Source organism: Micromesistius poutassou (genome assembly GCF_964030765.1).
Source record: "Micromesistius poutassou genome assembly, chromosome: 9".
NCBI classification, from domain to species: domain Eukaryota; kingdom Metazoa; phylum Chordata; class Actinopteri; order Gadiformes; family Gadidae; genus Micromesistius; species Micromesistius poutassou.
This window is the reverse complement of record NC_140279.1, coordinates 8,867,551-8,890,494: the sequence shown is the minus strand read 5'-3', so window position 1 is coordinate 8,890,494 and position 22,944 is coordinate 8,867,551. Positions and strand designations below refer to the sequence as shown.

General features: G+C 45.0%; 1 protein-coding gene across 1 annotated transcript in view; it reads left to right on the top strand.

Annotated features, from left to right (window-relative positions):
- Positions 1 to 4,289: 4,289 nt before the first annotated feature.
- Positions 4,290 to 22,944, top strand: part of syde2 (synapse defective 1, Rho GTPase, homolog 2 (C. elegans)) — a 40,885-nt gene continuing 22,230 nt past the window's right edge. Inside the window, exons 1-3 of the mRNA XM_084473241.1 lie at positions 4,290 to 6,658; positions 13,959 to 14,248; positions 15,062 to 15,497. Coding sequence (XP_084329367.1) covers positions 4,444 to 6,658; positions 13,959 to 14,248; positions 15,062 to 15,497 — 2,941 coding nt within the window. The 5' untranslated portion in view covers positions 4,290 to 4,443. The remainder of the gene's footprint in view (positions 6,659 to 13,958; positions 14,249 to 15,061; positions 15,498 to 22,944) is intronic.

Genomic DNA, 22,944 nt, shown 5'->3' with positions numbered 1-22,944 from the left:
GCGTAGCTGCCCCGGCTATTGCCATCCGGCTTAAACCGAAGACCAACAACAACAGCAGTAGTTAAACCTTGTGGATTGAAGAAAAAAAACATTTAATGTACAGTTAGTAATTAATTTACCAAGGGGCTGTATTTAAAGCTACAAAAATGTATACAAATCAAATCAAACAAAAAATAATTAGATGGAAATCTAACATTGCCCACCTGTGGGGTATACTACGAACCTCGCTGAACATACCCAGGCTTTCTTGGGAAAACCTGGATCGACAGAGACGCAACTCGCGATCAGAGTTAAATGGTACTACGACACTCACTTAGGATTCGATTAGTCAAGCCAGGTTTTCCGCTTTCGGTTCAACGTGCGTTCACGTGAAAGGGGCGTTTATCGCGTCATTTTACTCACCTTTACAAAATGGATAGAGAAAGAGCAGTCTATTTCACTCAAAAGGAACAGATTGTCATAATTAACACCTAGGAGTTCAAAAATCTGATAACAGCTAGGGGCAACACAATTGCACATACTGGCTAGGGAGGCGTGCTGGCAAAAAATAGTGTAAATTCGATCATGTAGACACACGTCTCTCACGGAGACACACTGCGCAACAGCAAGCATTGTGTACATAAGGTCCAACAAGGACGATAAAGTAGCGAATACCCTCTGATGAGAACCTGTATCTCTCATAAAGAATATTCTCAGGCAATGCCAAGGGATCGGATCTGTCCCAAAAGACCCTCTGTCTCTGGAGAGACCCCTGTACGATACGGGCTCCGAGGTCTACGGGGAAACCCCCAAATGGTGACGTCATTGTCAACGGAGGGGCGAGGAAGCTGCACTTATCTTAGATGAAAACCTGCTCCCGACCAGGTTTGGTTGACAGCATAAGTCACCATGGTGATACAGCGACACTAAAAGAGATCGACTTTCGTGTCCCAGCTAACCCAGGCTTTGAGCGCAACATACCTCGCTAACCCACTAATCGAGGTTCGTAGTACAGGGCACTGGTGGGTGGGAGATGACGTTGACCTTTTCCACCCTGGGACCTAGTTTCAAAAAAGTGCAAAAAAGTCCCCCCCCCCCCCTCGATTTCTGTTAAATTAATAACTACATTAAAAAGTATTTTCTGCTCAATCTACAAGGTTCAGCTGCTGTTGTTGTTGTCTGTATGTTGATGACTGTATGTTTGTATACAGCGTGCAGGCTTCATGCGCATGCTCCGTCTCGTCTTCTTCTTTTTTTGGTGGAGAAACAGTGCCACATATAGGTGTGGAATATGTACTACAGGGTTTCTACAGCTAGATGTGTTTTTGCAATGAGTCCATCATTACGGAGAAACTCCTGAAATGCTGCTAAGGGGGGATAATATTTTTTTCGTCCATGTGGACAGGGCCTTAGAGTCATAGAGCTCTTATTCAGGCTCTTACTTAGTCAGGAGGAGGGACACATAACAAAAATATATAAAAATCGAATAATAAAAAGTGTGGATGGGCACACAATGTGGCAAATTATATTTGGCGTCACACATATATGTTATGCCACTCATATCCAACAAACTCATATGTTTGGATCAGTTTACATCATGGCATTCAGGTTTTTAACTTCAAAATACCCTTGAAGAAAATGTATGACATTTCACCAAATTTAATACTATTCCAGAGTGTGAATGTAACTTATTCACAGCAATCAGTACTTAAATTACAGCTTTGTCAATTCACAGCCAAATACATTGTTCACAAGCTGCACAGATGCCAACATTTCTGACCTTCTTTTGGGCTGTCAGCGGGAAGTATCTCATCTTATCTTCAAGGCACATCCAAATGCAAAAAGGGGGGCCCCTGTTTTGTTTGTCATCTCTCCCTCTGCCGCCATAAAATATGAGGGAATGGCTCTAGGGGGACTGTTCATTCTTGGAGCATAAGGTAAAAGGCTCTGAGTAAAAGCCAGCCTGACACACATCTTCTAGGCTCATTTATACCCTGAGAAAGGCTTGTGTCAAAAGGGACGTAAATTTATCTGCTGCGTGCATTGAGAAAAAAAGGAAGGCCCATAAACAAAATGACAGAGAATCTAGGGAGAGAGAGAGAGGGTGAGAGGTGGAGAGAGGGCTAGGGGGAAGCGAGAGTGAGAGAACAATGGTTGCCATCAGGAGGAGAGCCCCAACAGCTGCAATGCCTTCTATCCTTAGTCAACCTTCTTAAGCACGCACACGCACACACACACACACACACACACACACACACACACACACACACACACACACACACACACACACACACACACACACACATATACATACACAAAGACACAGACACAGACACACCTCCCTCGGAGTGACCAGACTTTAAGAGGGAGAAAACCAAGCAGATGTTGGGCCCTAACAAAAAGGGCAACTTAGCTGTTTGAGAAGCAAAAAGACGATGGAAGATTCTGTATTTTCCTCCCATTGTTTGACATTAGATTACAGTAAATTATTTGCCGTAAAATGACTCTCTTTATATCCAGTGTCAATTGAATTGTATGCTTTAAACCCATTGAGTAAACTGGTCATATACATATTTCCATTACAATATATGACCAAATCATAAACATTTCAGTTTTATGTTTCATATATATTATGTTTCTCATTCCTTTCACTCCTCAAAATGCATTCCAAGACCCAAGAGGCTCTTGAGTGATTAAAATACTGTGATAAGGTACTTAAGGTTCAAGTAAACAATGAAAATATTTTGCAGTCTATATGGAAAGTGTATTGAACAAGGGGACTTTATTTTAAAGTATAGTGTCCATACTTTACCATGTAATACTGTGCTATAAGTTGCAATTCAGTAAATGTCAATGAACGTTGATTGTACTTTTTATTTGTTTTTGTTCTGGACTGAGCGACTGGTAATAACAAACCATAGAGTCGCATGCATGTGACAAGAGTCGCTTGTGCCCTAATCTCACCTCCACCAGACCCTCATTCTGGAGTCCAAAGATCTTCATCCTGGACCCCCTCCTGATTATATATCACCTCGCCTCTACCTGCCATTATTTCCCACTATTCCCCCCCCCCCCCCCCCCCCCACACACACACACACACACACACACACACACACAAAACACTGCAGTGAGCTCAACCACGGTGAGAGTGTGGAGCCTGCAGGCCTTGACCTGTAAAGAGCTGCACAGACACAGGTCTAGTCGTCAGGCACAGAGGTGGACGGCGGCGACAGACCCCAGTCTCAGCTCCTCCACAGCAACAGCAGATGCTTATCATGTTTTGGTGAAGGAGAGGAGGGAGGAAGGGGGGGAGGAAAATGGCCCAGATAATTATGTGCACTCACTCACAGGTAGACACATAGCTGTCGCTCTCTCCTTTTAGTTCCTTTTCTGGACGGTTGCAGATTGGACCTTATCTGAAGTAAAAGCTCAACAAAAAAATAACATTCAGCCGGGGTTTGTTTATGTGGGTGAGAGAGAGAGAGAGAGAGAGAGAGAGAGAGAGAGAGAGTGAGAGAGATAAGCCCGCTCAGCCCACATCCATGGGGATGGGGATTTTCAACAACTATCATCCCCCCTCATGCATTCCTAAAAAGACAACAGCAAACAAATGTATGCAGGTTCAAGTGAAGTATTTGTCAGTCGTGTCTGGGCTGTCTCCCAGCATAGGCCGTGGGGGCGGGGGCCGGGTTGGGGGTCAGAGAGGAGAGCATCGATCAAGATACACTTTAGATAGCAGTGTCAGTCCAATAGCTTGTGTGATGTATGTTCAAGCATAAAAACTAAAATGTAGCTCCCACATTAATGTGAACTTCAGAGAGAGAGAGAGAGTAATATAAATATATTTTGTTTATATTAAGTGGCGAATTTTCACAATGGTGCAAACACTGTTTATTTTCCCAGAGCTCCTAAAGAAATGTTCATCGGTTGCGTTCTGTCTCTTCACAGTCACTAGCTAAGGTGGTAGAGTGATAAACCCTGTTAATGAACTGTTAATGTGTTTCCGTACAGGGCCTTACAACCCGGGTTGCATCTCCTTTATAAGGTCTACAGAAGACTCATTTATTATTTGGATTACTAAAGGTATTATAATGTTGTTCTTAAAAAACATACAGTCCTTAAATTGTATAACATTTAAAAATTAAACGAATCCCAGAGAGTCGCAGAGAGAAATGAAAGAGCGCGTGTTGCGAATGCATGCAGAGAGAGAGAGAGAGAGAGAGAGAGAGAGAGAGAGAGAGAGAGAGAGAGAGAGAGAGAGAGAGAGAGAGAGATGGTGGTGGTGCAGTTGAGTAGCGAGAGGGAGGAGAGCCAAAGCGCAAGTCGACAGGCGTGACAGCGGACTATGGAGCAGATCCCGTTCGAGCCCAGCGAGTTTGGTCCAGGGCGAGCGAGAGGCAGCGTATCCCTTTCCCTTTTGCAACTAGCGTCCTGAAAACTGGAGGAATTACTGGCTGAAAAGGAATGGCTGATCCTCTGCGGAGGACTATACTTGCGAAACTTCGGGGGAAGAAATCGAAGAAAGGAGCGTCAGCCGTCGGTGGATACGGTTGTTCGGCTGCTACTGCAAAGAAGGACAGAGAAGGTAAAGACATAGTTTTTCTGCAACAGCAAAACAGTGAGACTGACTCGATATTCTTTATTACAGAGCTGGACTGTAGACCGGTGACTGAAAGAATGAGTACCTACGAAAATTTTGACAACGGGGCGGTAGTAGAAGTCGGGGGGTTTCTGTTCCGGGAGTCGAAACGTGCGGTGTTGGCAAGTGCTTGTCCCCGCTACGAGGTTTCTAGTCGTCGCATGAACCCCAGTAGCGAGGAGGGAGAGCAGACCAGCAGCAGGGGTAGATATCGGGTTAATGAGGAGCTCCTGGGGGTCCCACTTCAAAAAGGTGTGCAGTTTGGGGACTATGGTAAGGATACGATCCTTCAGTCATATTCTTTAGGCAAAACGGTGCTGCCGATTGGGGAACGCGTCGCAGATCTGCACACACCGGGAAAACACTTTCCGCGGAAGTACAGCGTCGGCGATTCAATTTGGTTTGGGGAAAACCACAACCATCACGTCTTCCATACACGATTAGACTCAAATAGTACAGAAATTGTCGATGCCGCCCTCACCTCTGACCTTGATACAGACAGTGTATGTTTGGACAAAGAAGCAAGAGTTCACAGATATAGAAACAGCGATCGTTGTTCAGGAATGCAGCTGCACATGGCGGAGAGTGTTGTGGCTGTAAACCAGCGTCGACATAACCTCGATTCTAATTATGACAACAACCGACCTATAAATACAAACTCTGCAACGTGCACCACACTCATGAATCCAACTTGTGACCCCAGCTATACAGGAAGTAATATCGAGGAGACCATTTTAATCAGAAACATTGAGAGCTATGAAAGCTCAAAGTTCTCCGGCAACATCAGGTTGATCAACCTGCAGAGCCCAACCTATTTCCCTACGGAATCAGAAATAAACATGTCATCGCTGTGCGCAAAAGAAGGGTCCCCCATTCGCCACTCTTTGGACAGTGAAGACGAGGACTACTACGATAACGAAATCCTGCCCTTTTACGAAAGTGTGAGAAATGGTGCAAATGACATGACACGTGGGAAGAACCACGTAGAGGTCCAGAGCAGGAAGGATAGAGGCCAGGGGGTGAGGGACATCAGCATCCAAGAGACTGACCGGCTCCGGAGCCAGCTGAAAGAGGCCTATTACCTCCTCATCAATGCCATGCATGACATCAACCTGGACGTGCAGCAGCAGCATAGTGATGGTAAGAAGCAGCAGACATACTCCTCTAGCAGCAGCCCCTCCAGGGACAGCCTGTGCTCCAGGCTCTCGGTAAAGAATATGGACAGCGACTCCTGGTCGTCGGACGGGGACCAAAGCCCCCAGCGGTTGTCTGACTCCAACCCCAACCTGCTCTGCGTCAGCGGGACGCCTGGGTCCTGGTGCGGAGGCAGCAGGCCCCTGGACAGCAGCAGCCTGGGGAACCTGCTGGCTATCACCAGCTCCTCTGGACCGCCCATACCACGCTCGGCTAGCGACGGCGCCATCAGCTATCGCCACCGTAGAAGAGGGCCTGTGGCCATGTGTGAGGGCGCAGCCGAAAGCGGGAGTCCTGATGTGTGTGAGGACTTGGCTGTGGTGGAGCCCACGGGGCCAGAGGTGGCAAAGGGAGGAGGAGGCCACCAGGCTGCTAACCAGGAGGTCACCAGCAGCAATGAGCAGCCTCGGGGCGGTGCGGGCGACGCAGGCCGGATGCTGAATGCGAGCAGGGGCTCCATCGCCAGCCTCACAGGGTCATCTGACCACAACAACGCAGACACCCCCCTGCCAGATTCCCCCAAGGATCCCACGGGTGCACAGACTCTGGCCACCGCCACCTGTGCCTTGGCTAGACAGGGTCACCACCATGGCGTCACGGTGAACAAGATGCAGGAATGGATGCACAAGGGCCGCCTGCTGTCGTCAGAGATGAAGCAGCGCATCGAGGGTTCCTCATCATCCTCCTCGTCTACCTCGTCCTCCTGCCCGCCAGCGGGGCACAAGGCAGGGGAGCAAGAGCCCATTCGTGGGGCCCACAGGGCGAAACCACTGGGTCACGGCAGGGGCAAGCCGGTCCCCAAGTCCCTCCGGCAGTCCGCTGCGTCGTCGCCACAGCAACATCCAGGTAGGAGGGCTCCCTCATGCGGGCCCCGAAACCCCAGGGATTCAGTTCAATACAAAGCACCCCCGCCTCTTCGTCTGATCACTCCTTCATACTCCTTCATACATAGCCAAACTCATCTGGTGGACGACCTCCCCGCTTCTCTCTCTTCTTCACCCCCCCCCCTCCCCCGTCTCCTCTCTCCTGGATGGAAAGCAAAGCGACTGCGTCTCTCAGCGTTATCTTGCTTTGTTTTTGTTTGTCAGAATTTCTAACAAGGCGGTGGGCTCTCTTTCTGTTTGTCTTCTTCCTCCTCTTCTTCACTCATTCAGGTGGATGTTTGGGTTAACTCTGAAATGATAAGCACTTGGGGTATTAGAATCAGTCACAGTCCTAATACAATAACGACTAACTCCCGCCGTCTAGATACCGTAGTGATATAAAGTGTGTTATAAAGGTGGGAATAATGGTGGCGGGTTTGATATTTTTAATGATTGTTGATTATGCATTGATCTTTTTTTTAAGTGAGAATCAAATTAACAAAAAGCATCTGTATCATGAAACCCAGAGCAAAGCATTATCCATGTTATGGCATCTGTTATATACAATCTATAACCTATATTTTATGTCAGTGAGGTTAATAAAATAAACTAAATGTAAGTATGGAGACATCTGGAAATATTGGTAATGCCATGAATTTTCTTGCCATGAATAGACGCTAACCTCTAAACAAATATTTCTAAAAATATATCAGTCTGTGTGTGTGTGCGTCTGTGTGTGTGTGTGTGTGTGTGTGCGCGCGTGTGTGTGCGCAATTAGTTTGCAGGCATGCGTAAATGGGACAGGCCACAGGACAGTGGTTGTTGACTGTCAGCATGCTATGCTGCTAGAATGGGATCTGGGAAGGTTGGCAGCGCAAGGCCTCTGCTGCCAGCCCGTCTGCTTGTGTGTGGATCGGGCCAGGAAAACCTCCTCAACCTACCTCTCTCCAACCAAGCCCTCTATTGCTGTCACTTACCCCTGCAATCGCTGTCTACTTCTATTCACATCTGGTAGACACTCATCTCCCTTTCATACTGTTTTGTGTGTCTCGCTCTCGCACTCTCTCTCTCTCTGTCCTTTCCTTCCTTCACTCTGTAAGGTCCAACCCCCTCGCCCCCCCACCCTCCTCTGTCCCACTGAACTGTCCCACAAGCTGTATCCAGTAGAATCCCACAGTGGAGATAGGAGCCACTGGAAAAAAATAATGAAAGAGAGAGAGAGAGAAAGAATAAAGGAGGGGGGGCGAGGTCATTTCACGGGGTCATGTCACGTCCCCTTTCCCTCATTTGCTGGCCCGAGCGCCATGGTGACTTGCGTAAAAAAAAGGGAGACTTTCGGGAGTGAATATTTAGAATGCCATTCCTGTTATTTAACTTGTTTGCATCATGTCACTTAATTCCTGGCCGCGTGAAAAAAATGAAGGCCGATGAGGTATTTATCAAGGTCAGCCTCATGCTTATCTTGCCCATTGGGCTTCTCCGTGCCTTAACAAGAGCTAATTAAAAAATAGTTGAAATATGCGAAAGCTCTCCAGCGAGCGTCAGACATTAGCCAGGTCTGCTTGAAGCTCACTTTTTTTAACATTTCTGGCTCCTCTCTTGAAATCAGTATATGAGAGTGGATTAAAGAGTCAGATTTTTGTTGCCGCTGTATTGACGGTGAGGGAATGGAAGGGGTGCTGTTAGCATCAAGGGATGTATCCCAGGCAGGCATGGTCTGGACAATGAATTTAACTTAATGTAGGCCTATATATTATTTATCATAGAACAATAATATATATTCTGGGCAACATGTTATCTAAGTGGGAAAAGGATAAATATTTCAAACAACAAAACTCAAGGGCTTAGATGCAATGCAATTCTGGCAATCAGGTTGAAACGGTAAACGTGTAGCAAGGATATTAGCATATGAATGTGTGCCTAAAGGCATGTATGGCACCCTTAATTAAGCTCCATTGGCCTTGACCACAGCAAAGGAGAAGCGCCTAAAGATTGTTTCAAGGAAGCAATTTCTGTGAATCTAAGAATCACAGACGCAACCCATGGTTAGAAATTGCCTTTTCACAACATTTAAACATTAAACATTTGTTTAAGTACCACATTCTCTCTCTCTCTCTCTCTCTGTCTCTGTCTCGGTCTCTCTCTCTCTGTCTCTCTGTCTCTCTCTCTCTCTGTTTCTTTTTATGTTTCTATTTTTTTCTTTCTTTTTTTACCCCCCAACGTTTTACTCCCCTCCGTTATGTGCTCCAACCATCTGGTTAATTCAGGTCAGGGGTATTGGAGGAACCCTAACCCATGAACTCTTTCTTCCCCACACACAGGGTGGTCAGAGTAGGGTCCAGGGGCTCAGAAAGAGGTTCATGATTAGCCTGTCTACTAGCTTGTTCTGTGTAGTGGTTATTTGTGTTTCGTGCAGTATATGTGCGCAAGCAAATCCAAATGGTTCTCCAAATATGTATATTTTAAATAATAGGGCATCGCTGCTTTTGGTGACAATATTCCCCAGATGTGGTATATTGAAATACTACCTTCAGATCAATGCATCACAGAAAAGTAGTCAAATATCTTCACAGAATGTGACATGACATGACATTCCTTTTTACGTAAGGTCCAGCTTACTATGTACCTATGTACCTACATTATCTTAAAATAAGAAGTGATTCTCCAAACCTTTTAATGTGAGAGGGAAATTACAAGCAATTCGCTCAACATTATTTTTTGAATGGGTTAAACTTTAACCTGCTTGTCCACCTAAAGAAGGCTTGGAAGTGTACTGTAGTGGAATGAGGCTGTGGGAGGACGGCTGTAAATCTAAAGCTGTGGTCTGGAATGCTGTACTTGTTGTAGCATGCTTCCTCTTATGAAAAGACCCCTCAGAGAAGATGGCATGTTGACAACAATTTTGTGTGAATCAACCTCTTGCCAAATATATGTTACCAGACCTCAGAGCTCTGATGTGATTCAATATTTGAAAACAGAAACAGAAAATTCTAATTTTTCCAAGATTAATGGGTAGCTCAACAAACTTCCTGCTCATAAGACCCACTTGCGCATGATCATCTATAATAAATGGGCATATTCCCGTCAGTATAGAGTTTCCACCCCAGTCCTGGGAAAATGTAAAAGCTCAAATGATAACCTTGAGCTGTCTTCATGACATAACCTATTTAAGGAGGTAATGTCTAATGACTACAATGGCTATATTGTGTTGAGTGCTAAATTCAGCATTGCATTAAATCACAAAAGCTGCAGTGAAAGCTGTTTTATGCACTATTTTATAAACAATTTTATTGACAAACGCGGCCTCCACAAAGGGAGTAATCTTAATGGAAAATCAAATCTCTTCATGTTCTCTTCCTTTTGAAGCCGGGAAACCAATTCAAGGTTAGAGTCTCCATTCTGTTGTGGAAAGAGGAGCACCAAGGGCAGGGTTTAAGGGATTTTGGGGGACTGGAGATGACGGCAATTATGGCCAGTCAATTGCTGCATGGTTGAAGTCTTAATGAAGTCTCCTTGTAGAACACAGGGAAAGCAACCCTTCAGCTCAGAGGGTTTAATCTCAGTATATCTCTGTCTGTCTGTCTCTTTCTCCCTATTCTACTTGGTATAGAGTGATCAAAGTTGAAACATGTGGTATTGCTTTTCTAAATTCCTTCTCTTCTTCATTTTTATCCTATTCTCTTGTGTGATGTTGTTTGACATCTTAATTTAACTTACCACATTTTCGAACAATTACAATAAAAAATGTAGATGTAAGTAACCATGAGGGGGGTCCTACTGTATGACCGACCGTACTGACTGAGTATGCTGGTGGCCTAATGAATACATTATGGTAAATGGTTATTTGATGTCATGCAATATCTTATCAGAATGGTTGGTTGTGGTCAGACTTAAACCAGCGACCCCATAGTCATGAGTTAGACGCAATACCACTACACTACGTGGACATGTAGACTGTAAAGGGCATATTAGAGTATATTTTGAGAAATAGAAGTCTTCAGTTCATGGAAGTATGGTGAGCTTGGTCGGTATGGTAATATGGTATTGATATGCCTTAAAAACTGGTTTACCAGAAGTTAACATATAACAATCACCAACCATGTTTCTAAAGCATACTGTGTCAATACCACTGTCAAACGGATGTTTGCCGCAGTTTAAAAAGGAAACTTCAAACAAATGCATCCAATTTCAGATATAGACTCCAAATTTGGCATGGGTATATGGAATCTACCCCTTGTAGTCATATTCGACAGCCAAGCATATGTGTTTTTGACGCAATGTTAGAGCTGTTTAAACATTGGAGATATGCATTTATTTCACTTTAAAATGTATATATCTGCCGTCTTTAGCCATTTGCTATGAATTTCACACCATATAGTCCCACAGTCAAGGTTCAAGGTTCAACTTTATTGTCCCCGTGGGGAAATTTGTCTTGGGCACAGTGCATCGGGGCTTTCATAACATACACAGAGAGTACAACAAAACAAAAACAAACAGACAACAAACCAACATTTTAACATGGAGCTTGATAGACTGTAGGTTAAATTGAGCTTTGCTGTATTGCATAGAAATCTACAGTATGGAGATAAAGTGGAAGTATTATATTGTATTGCATATTGACCTATTGCACTAGAACTTGTGGATAAAGTGCAATGTGCTATGTGCTAAAGTGCTAACCTATTTATTGCACATTATTCTATTGCACATTGTTCATCAGCTTAATGGAGGCTGGGACAAATGATAATTTAAGGCGGTTGGATTTGCATAACGGCATACAGATTCTTCTCCCTGATGGCAGGGTTTCATATTCAGATGTAATATAATATGGTTGGTGTATCACTTTATAAATAGGTCTATCTCATTCTGGTACACAGAGGGGTCCATATCCTTGTGTAGAAGGTTCAGGAGCACAGTATCCGCAAATTTCACAATTTCAGTCACCTGGTACATGTGTTACGAGTTTGCAGCTTTTACCACTTTTGGCACCAAAGCAGTTTATGTGTGGGTGTTTGGTGGAGTTGTAGCCATTGCATGAAGTCTAAGTTGTTCATCATGACAGATGGTGCATGTATAACAATTTTATGCATATTGCACTATCCTAGTGGAAATGGCAGCCTGTTGAGTATATTGCACTTTTAAGGCTTTTTATAGCGCCACCTATAGTTCATTCTGGCCCATCCTTGTTTTTTCCCTGACTCGTTTCATGAGTTCTACAAGCCTGCCAATCATAACTTTTGGCCATGTAGTTTTTGAGATATGGCCGAATTTGTCAGATATAAATATAATAATAAATACAGTTGCAAGCGACCATGACAGGTTCCTACTGTATGACCGTATGAGTATGGTTGTGGCCTAATGAATACATGATGGTACATTATTTGATGTCATGCCATGTCTCACAGATACCACTACACTACGTGGACGATAGGCGTGTAAATGTCTGGTTTCATCATGATACGATATTAAATAGATTCATTGGACAACGATACAATATTTGCCGATATCAAAAGTCTGCTGTGATACGATTTTGATTCGATTCAGGGGCATGCGATCGATATAAGACAATATCATATGCCATTGCCCATTTAACACTCTTACATTCACATAAACTCACAAAAAACAACTTAATTATAATTTCATCATTTTATTTCTTTGCTGTTCCGGATATTTAAAACAAAAAAAACAATTTTTAATACAATTAATCATCAATCATTTTGAACATAGACCATTCCCAACCTGTGTGGATAGTTTTCTTCTAAAAACACAACATCCCTCTGAATCATCTTGGCTGTTAGGATAAGCCGTTTGTGTTGACAGATTTCACGTTTCGTAGGACCCATAATGACTCACTCAGAATCATACATCGGTACAGAGGCATAGACGTATCCCTGTAGATTTACTTTTCATCAAGTGAGATTATAATTCTAAACATATACTGTAAATGTATATGCAAGAGAAGCACACTGTCCTTTCAGTGTGCCCAGCCAGGCTGCTGGTCATTGCATTCAAAAGCATTTCTTACAGGAAAAGTAGAAGTTAGCCTTGTCATTATAGCGTGTGGAGGGGCTCATATCTTGGAGTCGAGCATCAAAACAATCTTTTTACACAGGCCTGCTGCAGAACATGTTATAACAAAACAAGGTCCTCAGCACCAGCCTCCCCACCCACTCTCTATCTGCATCTGCTCATCAACCTACAGCTTGTCAACACTTGGTGAAAAAAGGGGCCTGTCAAATTACTGTATGATTTGCAGTTGCTGTGTGATTTGTTGGAAAAGGTGTGTTTTTACTATCTGCTGGCTATTTGCACTGACACACACACACGCACACACACTCATTCTCTATGTTTGCTTTGACATGAATATTCTCTATACAGCCTTTGAAAAGGACTCTGCACGTCACCACCCGTATATTTTGTGTGTATTCACTTCGAACTCATTGCCACTGGCTCTACTTACTGTTAAACCCCAATGTCCTTCCGCAGCTCACGGCGGCTACCTATTTTTTTCTGTGTTCAAAATACTAATCGTTCTCTAGCATTTTGAACGGATTCCGCACAAAAGCATTTTATGCTGAGGTACCTGTACTCCTCATTGGCAAATAGCTGACATACTTTAGAATAAGAGGACCAAGAAAGAAAATAGGCCGGAAAAAGAAAGTCATAAGTTGCGATTCCACCAAATTTACTTGTCCCAGAATAGGCAAATGGTGTGTGACCAATAAGAGTACATTAATTCCCATTAAAGGTGACACATTACATCACCTGGTTTGAATGTGATTAGCCAGACGGATTGTAATGGCTGATCACATTCACACCTGGTGGTATAATATGTCACCTTTAATTAACATGCGTTAGTAAGAACTAACTAACAATTAACTAACAGTTAACAAATGGTCTACAAATCATTTTCTAATGTTGTTCATGTTTACTTATCGTGTTCATGGAAACTAAGGTATTCATTTGTACATTGTTTAATAGTCAACCCTAACTCATATGCTAATGCATAGGAGTAATACATATTCAAATGTTTATAACTGTATTAACTTATGAACATTAATGTTATTAATGGTAAGTTAATTGTTCACCTTGTGGTGAAAGAAGGTTTCGATGATACAGATCTTTTTTTATTCAAACTAGGCTAACATTAAGCCAGAAGCTGTGTCAAATATCTACATATATATTATCTTACATTTGACAAATGCCTCAGATGTGGATTATTTAGGAGTGGAACTTGGCAACAACAATACTTGTGACCTCTTGCTCTATCTCTCTCTCACTCTCAGTTCCCGATGAGAATGCACAGGGCCGCGAGCCAAACCAACGACCCAATGAGCCGCCCGGTTGTCGGTCGATGCTCAACTCCATCACTGTCTCCAAGAAGCGCAACTGGCTACAGCAAAGCTCGCTGGGGAGGGTCCATGGGGCAGAGGAGCCACTTGGAGTTCTGGGGGCTGACGAGGAGGGAGGACAGGCCCCACGTGACCAGCCTCTCATTCGTCCCAGTTCTTCCCCCGAACTCCTGAGGCCCCCAGGGGTTTCATCGTCACGCCCTGTGCGTTTGCATCTGCCGCAGGTACTGGTGATAATTGGCTTTTTAATACAGATGTGGAGAGCATTATACTGGCGAATCATCGTCGGGATGTTTTCCTGGTCTTCTTCTACAGCTCATTCTTATTATATATTTTGATTAGTTCCAAGCCAGTGTTCATCCCAAACTTTTTTTTCCATGTCCACTTGCTAAATGTGTTCTTAGTCAAATTACAAAATGTGCCGTCCTCTGCAAAACCTTCATACTCACTATGTAGCTTTTGACCTAGTGTTTACTAAGTTATTGGTGATCCTCCCTCTCTCGTTGAAAATAAATTAATTAAGTGAAGCTCTTTTAGTGAAGAATTTGATCGGAAAAAAAAAACCTTTCACTTACAGTCTCTTATACCAGGGGTCGCCCACCTTTCTGGAGCTGATGATAAACTATATGAAGGATGAGAGGATGAGACGATGGATGAGAAACTATATGAAGGGCTACTCATTCAAAATCATTTTCTTAAATTAAATGTAAGTGTAAACACCTCTTTAAAATTAGCCTATGTATGTTGATTTGCTTTTCATTAACCAATCAAAGGAAATAGACTGACATTTCAAGTGACATTTTTAATTAGGAATAATTATAATCTCATTAATCTCAAAATATTAATTTAATTAGAAAAATGTTTTAGGAATTAATTTTTTTTCAAGGCAAAAACATGAAAAGGGAAAAATAATTTTTTTTTTTTTTTTTTTTCACTGTCGTGGTCACTTTTGCAACATCCATGACGTGCGCCTCACAGGCCTTTGTTTATAACAGAAAATATATCACTACATCAATGTCCTTGTTCCCCTGTCTAAGGTTTGCGTGGGCCAGGCCCGGGTCACGCCACAGATCCGGTGCATTGACCCGGCTGAAGAAAACGATGCAGATGACGAGGGTGAGATCTGGTACAACCCCATCCCTGAGGATGAAGAACCAGCTCAGGTGACCAACAACAACCCCTCCTCTAGGAGTCCACTGGCCTCGCCTCCCCAGGAGAGCCAAGCCCCAAAGAGGAGGCCCAGCAGGTGCTGGGATGGAGGCTCCTGTAGGGCCCCACACACCTCCGGCGACCCGGCCCGGCCAGAGAGGCTTAGGGAAGGCGGGGGCCCGGCCTGCATCGCTGGTGGAGGTGAAGGAGGAAATGGGAGCCAGGGGAATGCCACACATTCCACAGAGGCACCACATCTGCACAGGCAGATGCTCGCTTGCAAATCTCAGGAGGAGGCGGGGGCTTCCGGCAGCAGAGCCACAGGTGAGGAAGGGAATGGGAATGCTTGTGCGAGTGTGTGTGTGTGCACACACACACACAGTCTATTTAGCTCTTAGTTATCTCTGGCTGCTGCTAGGCTTTCAGTTATGTTTTTGCTACTTGTTAAAGAAAAGAAGAAAACAGAGATTAGAAACCAAAACAAAACAAAAATCGAATAGGAACAAAACAAGGTCCTATTAGATCTGACAATGACCCTCTCACTGTTAAGTCATAGCATTTACCATCAGTGTCACTCAACAGTGGAACAGCACTCACACATCAGCAGGGAGTAATCTTCCATCACTCATGTTATAGACTCTTTAACATCTTCCTCAAAAGATGAAAACTAGCACAAAAAATATGAATGTTCTTTCAGTCCTATATAGAATACATTTATCTTTTATCCAAGCCTGGTTAGAAAATAATAAAAGTCTTGCTCCACTACTATGCTGGTGTGTGTGTGTGTGTGTGTGTGTGTGTGTGTGTGTGTGTGTGTGTGTGTGTGTGTGTGTGTGTGTGTGTGTGTGTGTGTGTGTGTGTGTGTGTGTGTGTGTGTGTGTGTGTGTGTGTGCGCGCGCAAGTTTTCTTCTTCCAATGGGTGGTCTCAGACCAGTGTTGTGATGTCAACACTCAGTCCCTCCCTATGGACGATTTTTCCTTGTTTGTTCTCCTGACTTCCTACCTGTTGTCATGTCTGTTGTGGCAACATGGTAGTTTTAACCGTTTGAGCTGCGCTCATAATTATAACTCTAAACGACTCTTCTCTGTGGCACGCAACAGCACCCCCCCCCCCCCCCCCCCCCAACGGAGTACATCTAAAGACCAAAGCTACGCCTAGGTTAACCTAACTTTAATTGTCTTCTGCTCAGAAGACGATAAACCCCACTTCTGTCATTAATAATTAAGGGTTTGATGTGGCCTCATTTAAAATAGACAAATATATGCATTGCATATACAGTTGTTGTTGTAGAAAGTTGCTACAAAATTGAAACCATAAATTGAATGAACTCCCACACACTGATCCTTCCTTGTTGGGACCTTAAGTACTTGAAAGCAACCCAGAGGAGACTGATTGACACCTGGCAAACAGTCATGGTTGGCCTCAAAGCCTCTGGCTCACTGTTCTAGCATGTGCAAGCTCCAACCATCCGCGTCCCCCCGCAACCCCGAAGACGTTCACTCTGGGATTAGGATTAAATCACTCCCAGAGGAGTCTCCTTGTACCCAAATGCTAGTCAGAGACACGCTCTGTACTCTGACGGGGGGTAGCGTTCATTTCTAAATACAGTTTGATAGGTTGGTTTTTCGCAGGCCTCTTTGAAATGTGCTGCTGTCATCAGTCTGCTGTCATTAGGGCCTTTCTTGTTCGGTAGGCAGGTATGAGCTGACATAATAGCAGAGCAGATTGGCTTGTTCAGCACATTCTAATCCGGTGAAGGAGTTTTGTTCATCGATGAACAGGCAATCTTTGTTTTAGAATTAAAAGGTTTAGTGCAATGGGGTTATAATATTCAAAAGAGACGAGGTTGCCCTGCCATTCAACCAACCTAGTTTAAGAAAGCTTGCACTGCCCCAACAAACACCAACAAACAACTCTAGAATGTTCACCCATTCCAACAAAAAAGGTAAGCACAGGACACTAGCCAGTGCAAGCACCTAAAAAAATTGAATTGCTCAAATGAGTAAATCGACCATAACATTGAGCTGGTGTTCGTGCTGTGCTCTTTGCTGTTGTACAAACCAGCAGCAAACAACCAGCCCCAGCACCCCTACACCCACCGGCACCGCCCAACCTACGTCCAGCGTGTCTCGCTCCGGAACTGCCAGCTTGTTGACTTTGTCGCCCATTCCTGTGGCTTTGGTGACGCCATCCCACACTTGGGCCCAGCAGCCAAGAACAACACGTTGAACTGTGGTGTTCCCTCTCACATGGAGGAAACACACACCAGCTATACAAGTGACACACACAAATTGACGATGTTCTACTACGTGTGTATTTGGGATATGTAATGGTGTGTTCCAGATGCCTCGGATACCAGCCTTCTGAGTTGCACTTGTGATGTCATTTCCTGTCTCGTAGCACTTATAGAGTTCCCATTGGTCTTTGTGATCGTGTCATGTCATTAGCTAGTCGTTGTTTGTTGTTAGCTACATTAGCCTCTATAGCAAACCAGTTTGAAAACAAACACGACTTTACATTGTATTGCACGCACAGCAAGACCGTGCAATGCATAAATTGGTGACCGGAATAAAGTAACAATGAAATCAAGTGTGTAAGTGCATTTAAAATCGACATTAAAATGACCAATGTGGTACAAATACAAAGAAAATAAATCTCTTTACGGGCGCAGCCATTTTTGTTGAGAGCGTCATCACTGAACTCGCTGAAATACTCTGAGTTCTGAGGGGGCGCGACCAAAAGGGGTGTGCCTCCAAGAAAGGCCGCAAGAAAGCTGGGAGATTTCCCCACTTGCAACTTGGAAGTGTCCGAGGCATCTGGAACACGACATTAAAGGACTGTTAAAGGAGCAGGGAGCTAGGTGTGTTAAACATTGCCTTGACTTGTATCTAAATCAACATTTAGCAAAGCTGTTCACTCCTGTACACGTGTGTGTGTTTGTTGGTCTATGTCTTTGTGTTTGTGCCAATGTAGGTAGCTGTATAGAAGAATGACATGGTGCTTATCCTCTAGTTGGGAGGAAGGGGGATGGGACAGGGGAGCCTGATGGCGCAATCTATTGGCTTCCAGGCCGGTCCTTCCTTACCGGATTTATATGACCGTATGGCACGTCTGATCTGATCAACTTCACGTCTGAAGTGTTTCATTGCAACAGTCCGGAAAACATGGTGGCGCGCCCTAAGGTTGTTTTTGTTTGCACGTGGATTCTTCCGACTCGGTCTACCTGGACCTTCCCAGAGTTTGATGACGAGACCTCCGGGTAGGACGGGGGTTCTTTTGTACCTTTCCGGACTGGGAACAGTATCAATCCCGATTCCAGCTACCAATAGAATGTGCCTTGAGATGGCCCTGGATTCAAAAGGCCAGCAATAACCCATTCACTATGGCTACCACCTCAGCCCCCCATATATGTACATATCAGTGCACTCCTGCAGTGGTTCCACAGTGCATGCAGGTTTCTGGAGTGACAATTAAGATGTGTAATCTCCTCTATCGAAGACATTTAGGGAGCCGTCTTGCGAAATTTGAAAAACAAGAGGAGAAAGAGGAGGAAGGTTGAACAGATTAAAGAGCAGGTACATATTTGCAGTGAAGAGGACAATAAATGGGTTCCTTGTATGCGGTTATAAATGCTTCTAAATTCACAGTTCAGTAACACGTGGTCATGTGTTTTTTTACATTTTGTTTTAATGTCTGACAATGTCTGAGCTGTCAATGGGCTCATAGTGTTGAAGCAGATCCAGAGTTCAAGTCTTGTATCTTGTGCTACAAGATGGGAGGGCACAGAGATCACTTGTATCTAAAAATGGACGGCCGCCTCCTTGATTGACTGGGAACAAGAGAGTGCTGCATTAATGAAGTGGTGCAGATGCAGATGACTTGGTATGACTATGGCCCTCCTCTGTTCGGATGGCTGCTTCTTTTCTGGACCGCCGGATACTCCCTAGACAGGTCGTGCCGCCTATTGACTCGTCGTATTGTTCCCTCAATGCCCTGTATGGAAGCTGGAGTCGTGATTGATGGAGTTTGTAAGAGGTCCATATTGCACACACTGTCTTTCTACCCATGTAGTGCTGAAGGAATCTGGTGGATGGCTCATAATGTGACAAGAGCTATTTCTGGGTGTTGTTTAGGTCAGTGCAGTTCAGCGAGGAGGTCGGGCCGGCTAAGATGGCCTAGAATTAGCCTGAACAACTAGGGTTACATGGAGAGAGAGCCTGGGTTGTGTTGCTTATCTTATCTATCTAGAAGAGGACGATTTGAATGGTCAGGTTTTGTTTGTGAGGAAGACAACTGTCACGACCCCACTGGTATAATCAAAACGGCTCTCAGTCTAGGCAGGAGTCGAGCCTGGCAACGTGAGCAGTGACTCACCTGGGTCCCAGGCGAGCCCTCTTGTTGAGGGATAGTCCAAGCATTGAGGTAAACGGTAGCCTGTCCCGTTCGGTTATTGGTTGACTTATGCCGCTTTTCCACCGCCAGTACCAACTCGACTCGACTCGACTCGCCTCGACTCAACTCGGTTTGGTTGCGTTTCCATCTAAAAAAGTACCTCTTCAATGTGGGCGGGTCGTAGAAAAGAACCTCTCCACCATGGGCGGGTCGTCATTAGGTTTTAATCACGGGAGACGCGATTCCCGGGAAATCTGAATCTGATCAAGACTATTTCCTGATTCCCGGGAAAGGTTATGATGGGAAATAAAATAAAATAAAAAGCGCAATGACTGCGCGTCTATTGTTGTCATACGGTAACGTTGATAGAGGCGAAACTCGAGCCCTAGGAAAGGAACGACACTGAAACGAAACAGCGAAACGCCGGTCCGTGGACTCCAGCCACGCCGGACACACACAACCACGCCCGACACACATAACGACGCGCAGCCTTACTCTAGCCCCGGGAAAGGAGCGACACACACGGCGAAACGCTGATCAGTGTCCCCCTCGGGAGCGGGTTCGTGGACTCCAACCACGCCGGACAATTTAACTTGAGTGAATATTCCCATTTACAGCCGCTGGCCAATCAGTTACCAGCAGCCTGTTTACGTCACACAAAAGTACCTACTCCGCTGGCATGGAACCTCGACGGAGGTAGTACTAAAAAAAAGTACCCGGTACTAGGTACCAGGTACTTTTTTTGCCAATGGAAACGCAAATAAGGCGTTGCGAGTCGAGTCGAGTCGAGTAGGTACTGGCGGTGGAAAAGCGGCAATACAGTATAACATAGATGAACACTTGACAAACATACACGACAAAGGGGCGGTCACCTTCCCCGTAGTAATCCTTCATCATGGTACTGTCCTTGTATGAGGGCGAATAGGCTTCACGTAGTCTTTCGGTTCCTGAGTGTAACCAATTCGGGGACACCATGCTGTCTAGTCAGGCACCATCTTGCTTCTGTCCACCATCTTGTATCCTTCAGGTGACCATTATCAAGGCTCACCTGCACTGAGCCACAGTTACCATGACCACCAGTTACCCACCAGCTTAACATTACCCAACAGTAGGCTCGTGACACAACGCATTACTTTCAGGAGATAATGGTTATAGTGATACATTTTGTTTATTATGAGGGTGGCTACGTGGTCTCTGGTACTTTACTACAGTGAAGAACTTTTAAGATTTATCTTATTATAGAGCCTTTACCACTCTCATGTTTGTTTTAATCTTCATCCGCAGCAGTTTGTCAAGACTGTACTTGCCTGCAGAGTGCCCTTGAATTAGCTGACACTTTGTTGCTACAGTTACCAGTTAGCTGGAATGGCCGCTGCTGCTCCTGCTGCTGCAGCAGGCTGGCCAACACTACATGAGCACAGCCTTGGCAGGGGGCCATGTTGTGCTAGGAGGAGGAGAGCCTGCATGCCTGGCTCTAGTAGCAGGGATTCTGTATCCAATGTACATGACGCACTGGGTGTCCTGGGCGACACTTACAAAGGAATGGCCCCTTGTGCTGCTGAATGTGTTGGAGCTGAGAGAGAGAGATGGAGGAGAGGGACGGAGAGGGAGAGAGAGACCAACGGTGTCGGTTGGGGCCCTCATCACAGAGAGCAGAAACCATGGGACAACTATGCCATTCATCCCGCTATGCACAACCCCCATGTTTGCAGGCGTACTCGCTGGCTTTTTTCTCTCACGTTTAACACACACACACACACACACACACACACACACACACACACACACACACACTCACACTCACACACCATTTACCCTAAGGGTTTTACAGGGACAGCAGATTTTTTTTTACCTCCAAAGGAAATTCTCTGTCTGTCTGTACCATGGTATTATATATTCTGAACCAACACTGGATTTCATTCACTCACTTTCACTTTCTAACACTCTTCTAAAAGCAAAGCCCAGTATCGCCCCCCCCCCCCCCCCCCCCATGTGAGTGTGTGTGTTTGTGCAAACACATTGTGCAAACACACACACTCACATGACATATAAACCCTGAACTGAGAATGTGCACACGCATTGCTTCCCAATGGGGTTAAGGCGTGCACATGCTTACACATGCTAACATGCCCCGACGCATAATAACGGATGCTCATAGACACACACTAACACGTACGTGCAGACACACACCCATCCAGGCCCTGCCTCTCCGCACCTGTCTGTGCGGCACGTTAAGGATACTTCAACAGCACTACATTCCTGGCCGTCATATACAGGGTGCCTTGGGGTGGGGGCCTTTGTGGTGTGTGTGTGTGTGTGTGTGTGTGTGTGTGTGTGTGTGTGTGTGTGTGTGTGTGTGTGTGTGTGTGTGTGTGTGTGTGTGTGTGTGTGTGTGTGTGTGTGTGTGTGTGTGTGTGTGTGCTGCTAACTCAGAGCTCTGTGTGCCTGGCTCACTTTTGTTGTTTGCAAGTGTACATAACCGATACTCTCACGATGTACGCCGAAAGTTATGGATGCCTTTTTTCCATCTGTGGGCATGTTTATGTGCGTGCGGTAAGTGAGTGAGAGTGTTGAATGGTTCTACATGCTCTAGTATCAGTACCTAGCCTGTGGAATGTGGAATACGCTTTTTGACCTTTGAACCCCCCCTTGCCGTGGCCTCTCTGGGCAGGGTTGCAGTCAGAGCGCTGCTCCTAAACCTCAGAAAGTGTGGTGTCAGATAGCCCTCTTGGCTGCTGCCACCAGGCCATCCTGTGTGTGTGTATGCGTGTGTGCGTGCATGTGTGCGTTTGTTTGTGTATTGTGTTATGGCAACACTGCAACAGCCAATACACTGGTCAACAGTTAAATCAGCCCGCCTCTGGGATTAAGTTAGCATTTATTTTTTCATCATTATTTTCCCTCTGATTTGGGCTAGTACTTTCTGTTCCACTTTGAACTATTAATGAATGTTAGTTACTGCTATTTGACTTGAATGTCTGTGGTGGATGTATCTGTGATAAAATGTCCTTATATTCAATGTGCCCAGAAATTAAAATTTGAACCAATAAATAGTAAACACTGGTTTTCCACTCCTTTTTAAGCCTGCACCAATTCCAACCCCACACATCATTCTCAGAGAGCCCTTGTGTTCCTTCCATTGGCAGGAAGTGGCAGTAAAAGAGCTCTGTCCGAGTAGGGAAAAAGAGGCTGAACATTTTGTTTGGTTTGTTTTGGAATGCTAGAGAACAGACCGACTCATTCCTACATCACGGCCCAACCAGACCTTCCAGCCAACCATCCGGACCTCTCAGTCCCAGGACAAGGGGTGCCTTTGTCCCTAACCCCACCTAATTTTGTGCCTGCTGCTCCACCCTGCCCTGCCCCCCTCCACTTTAC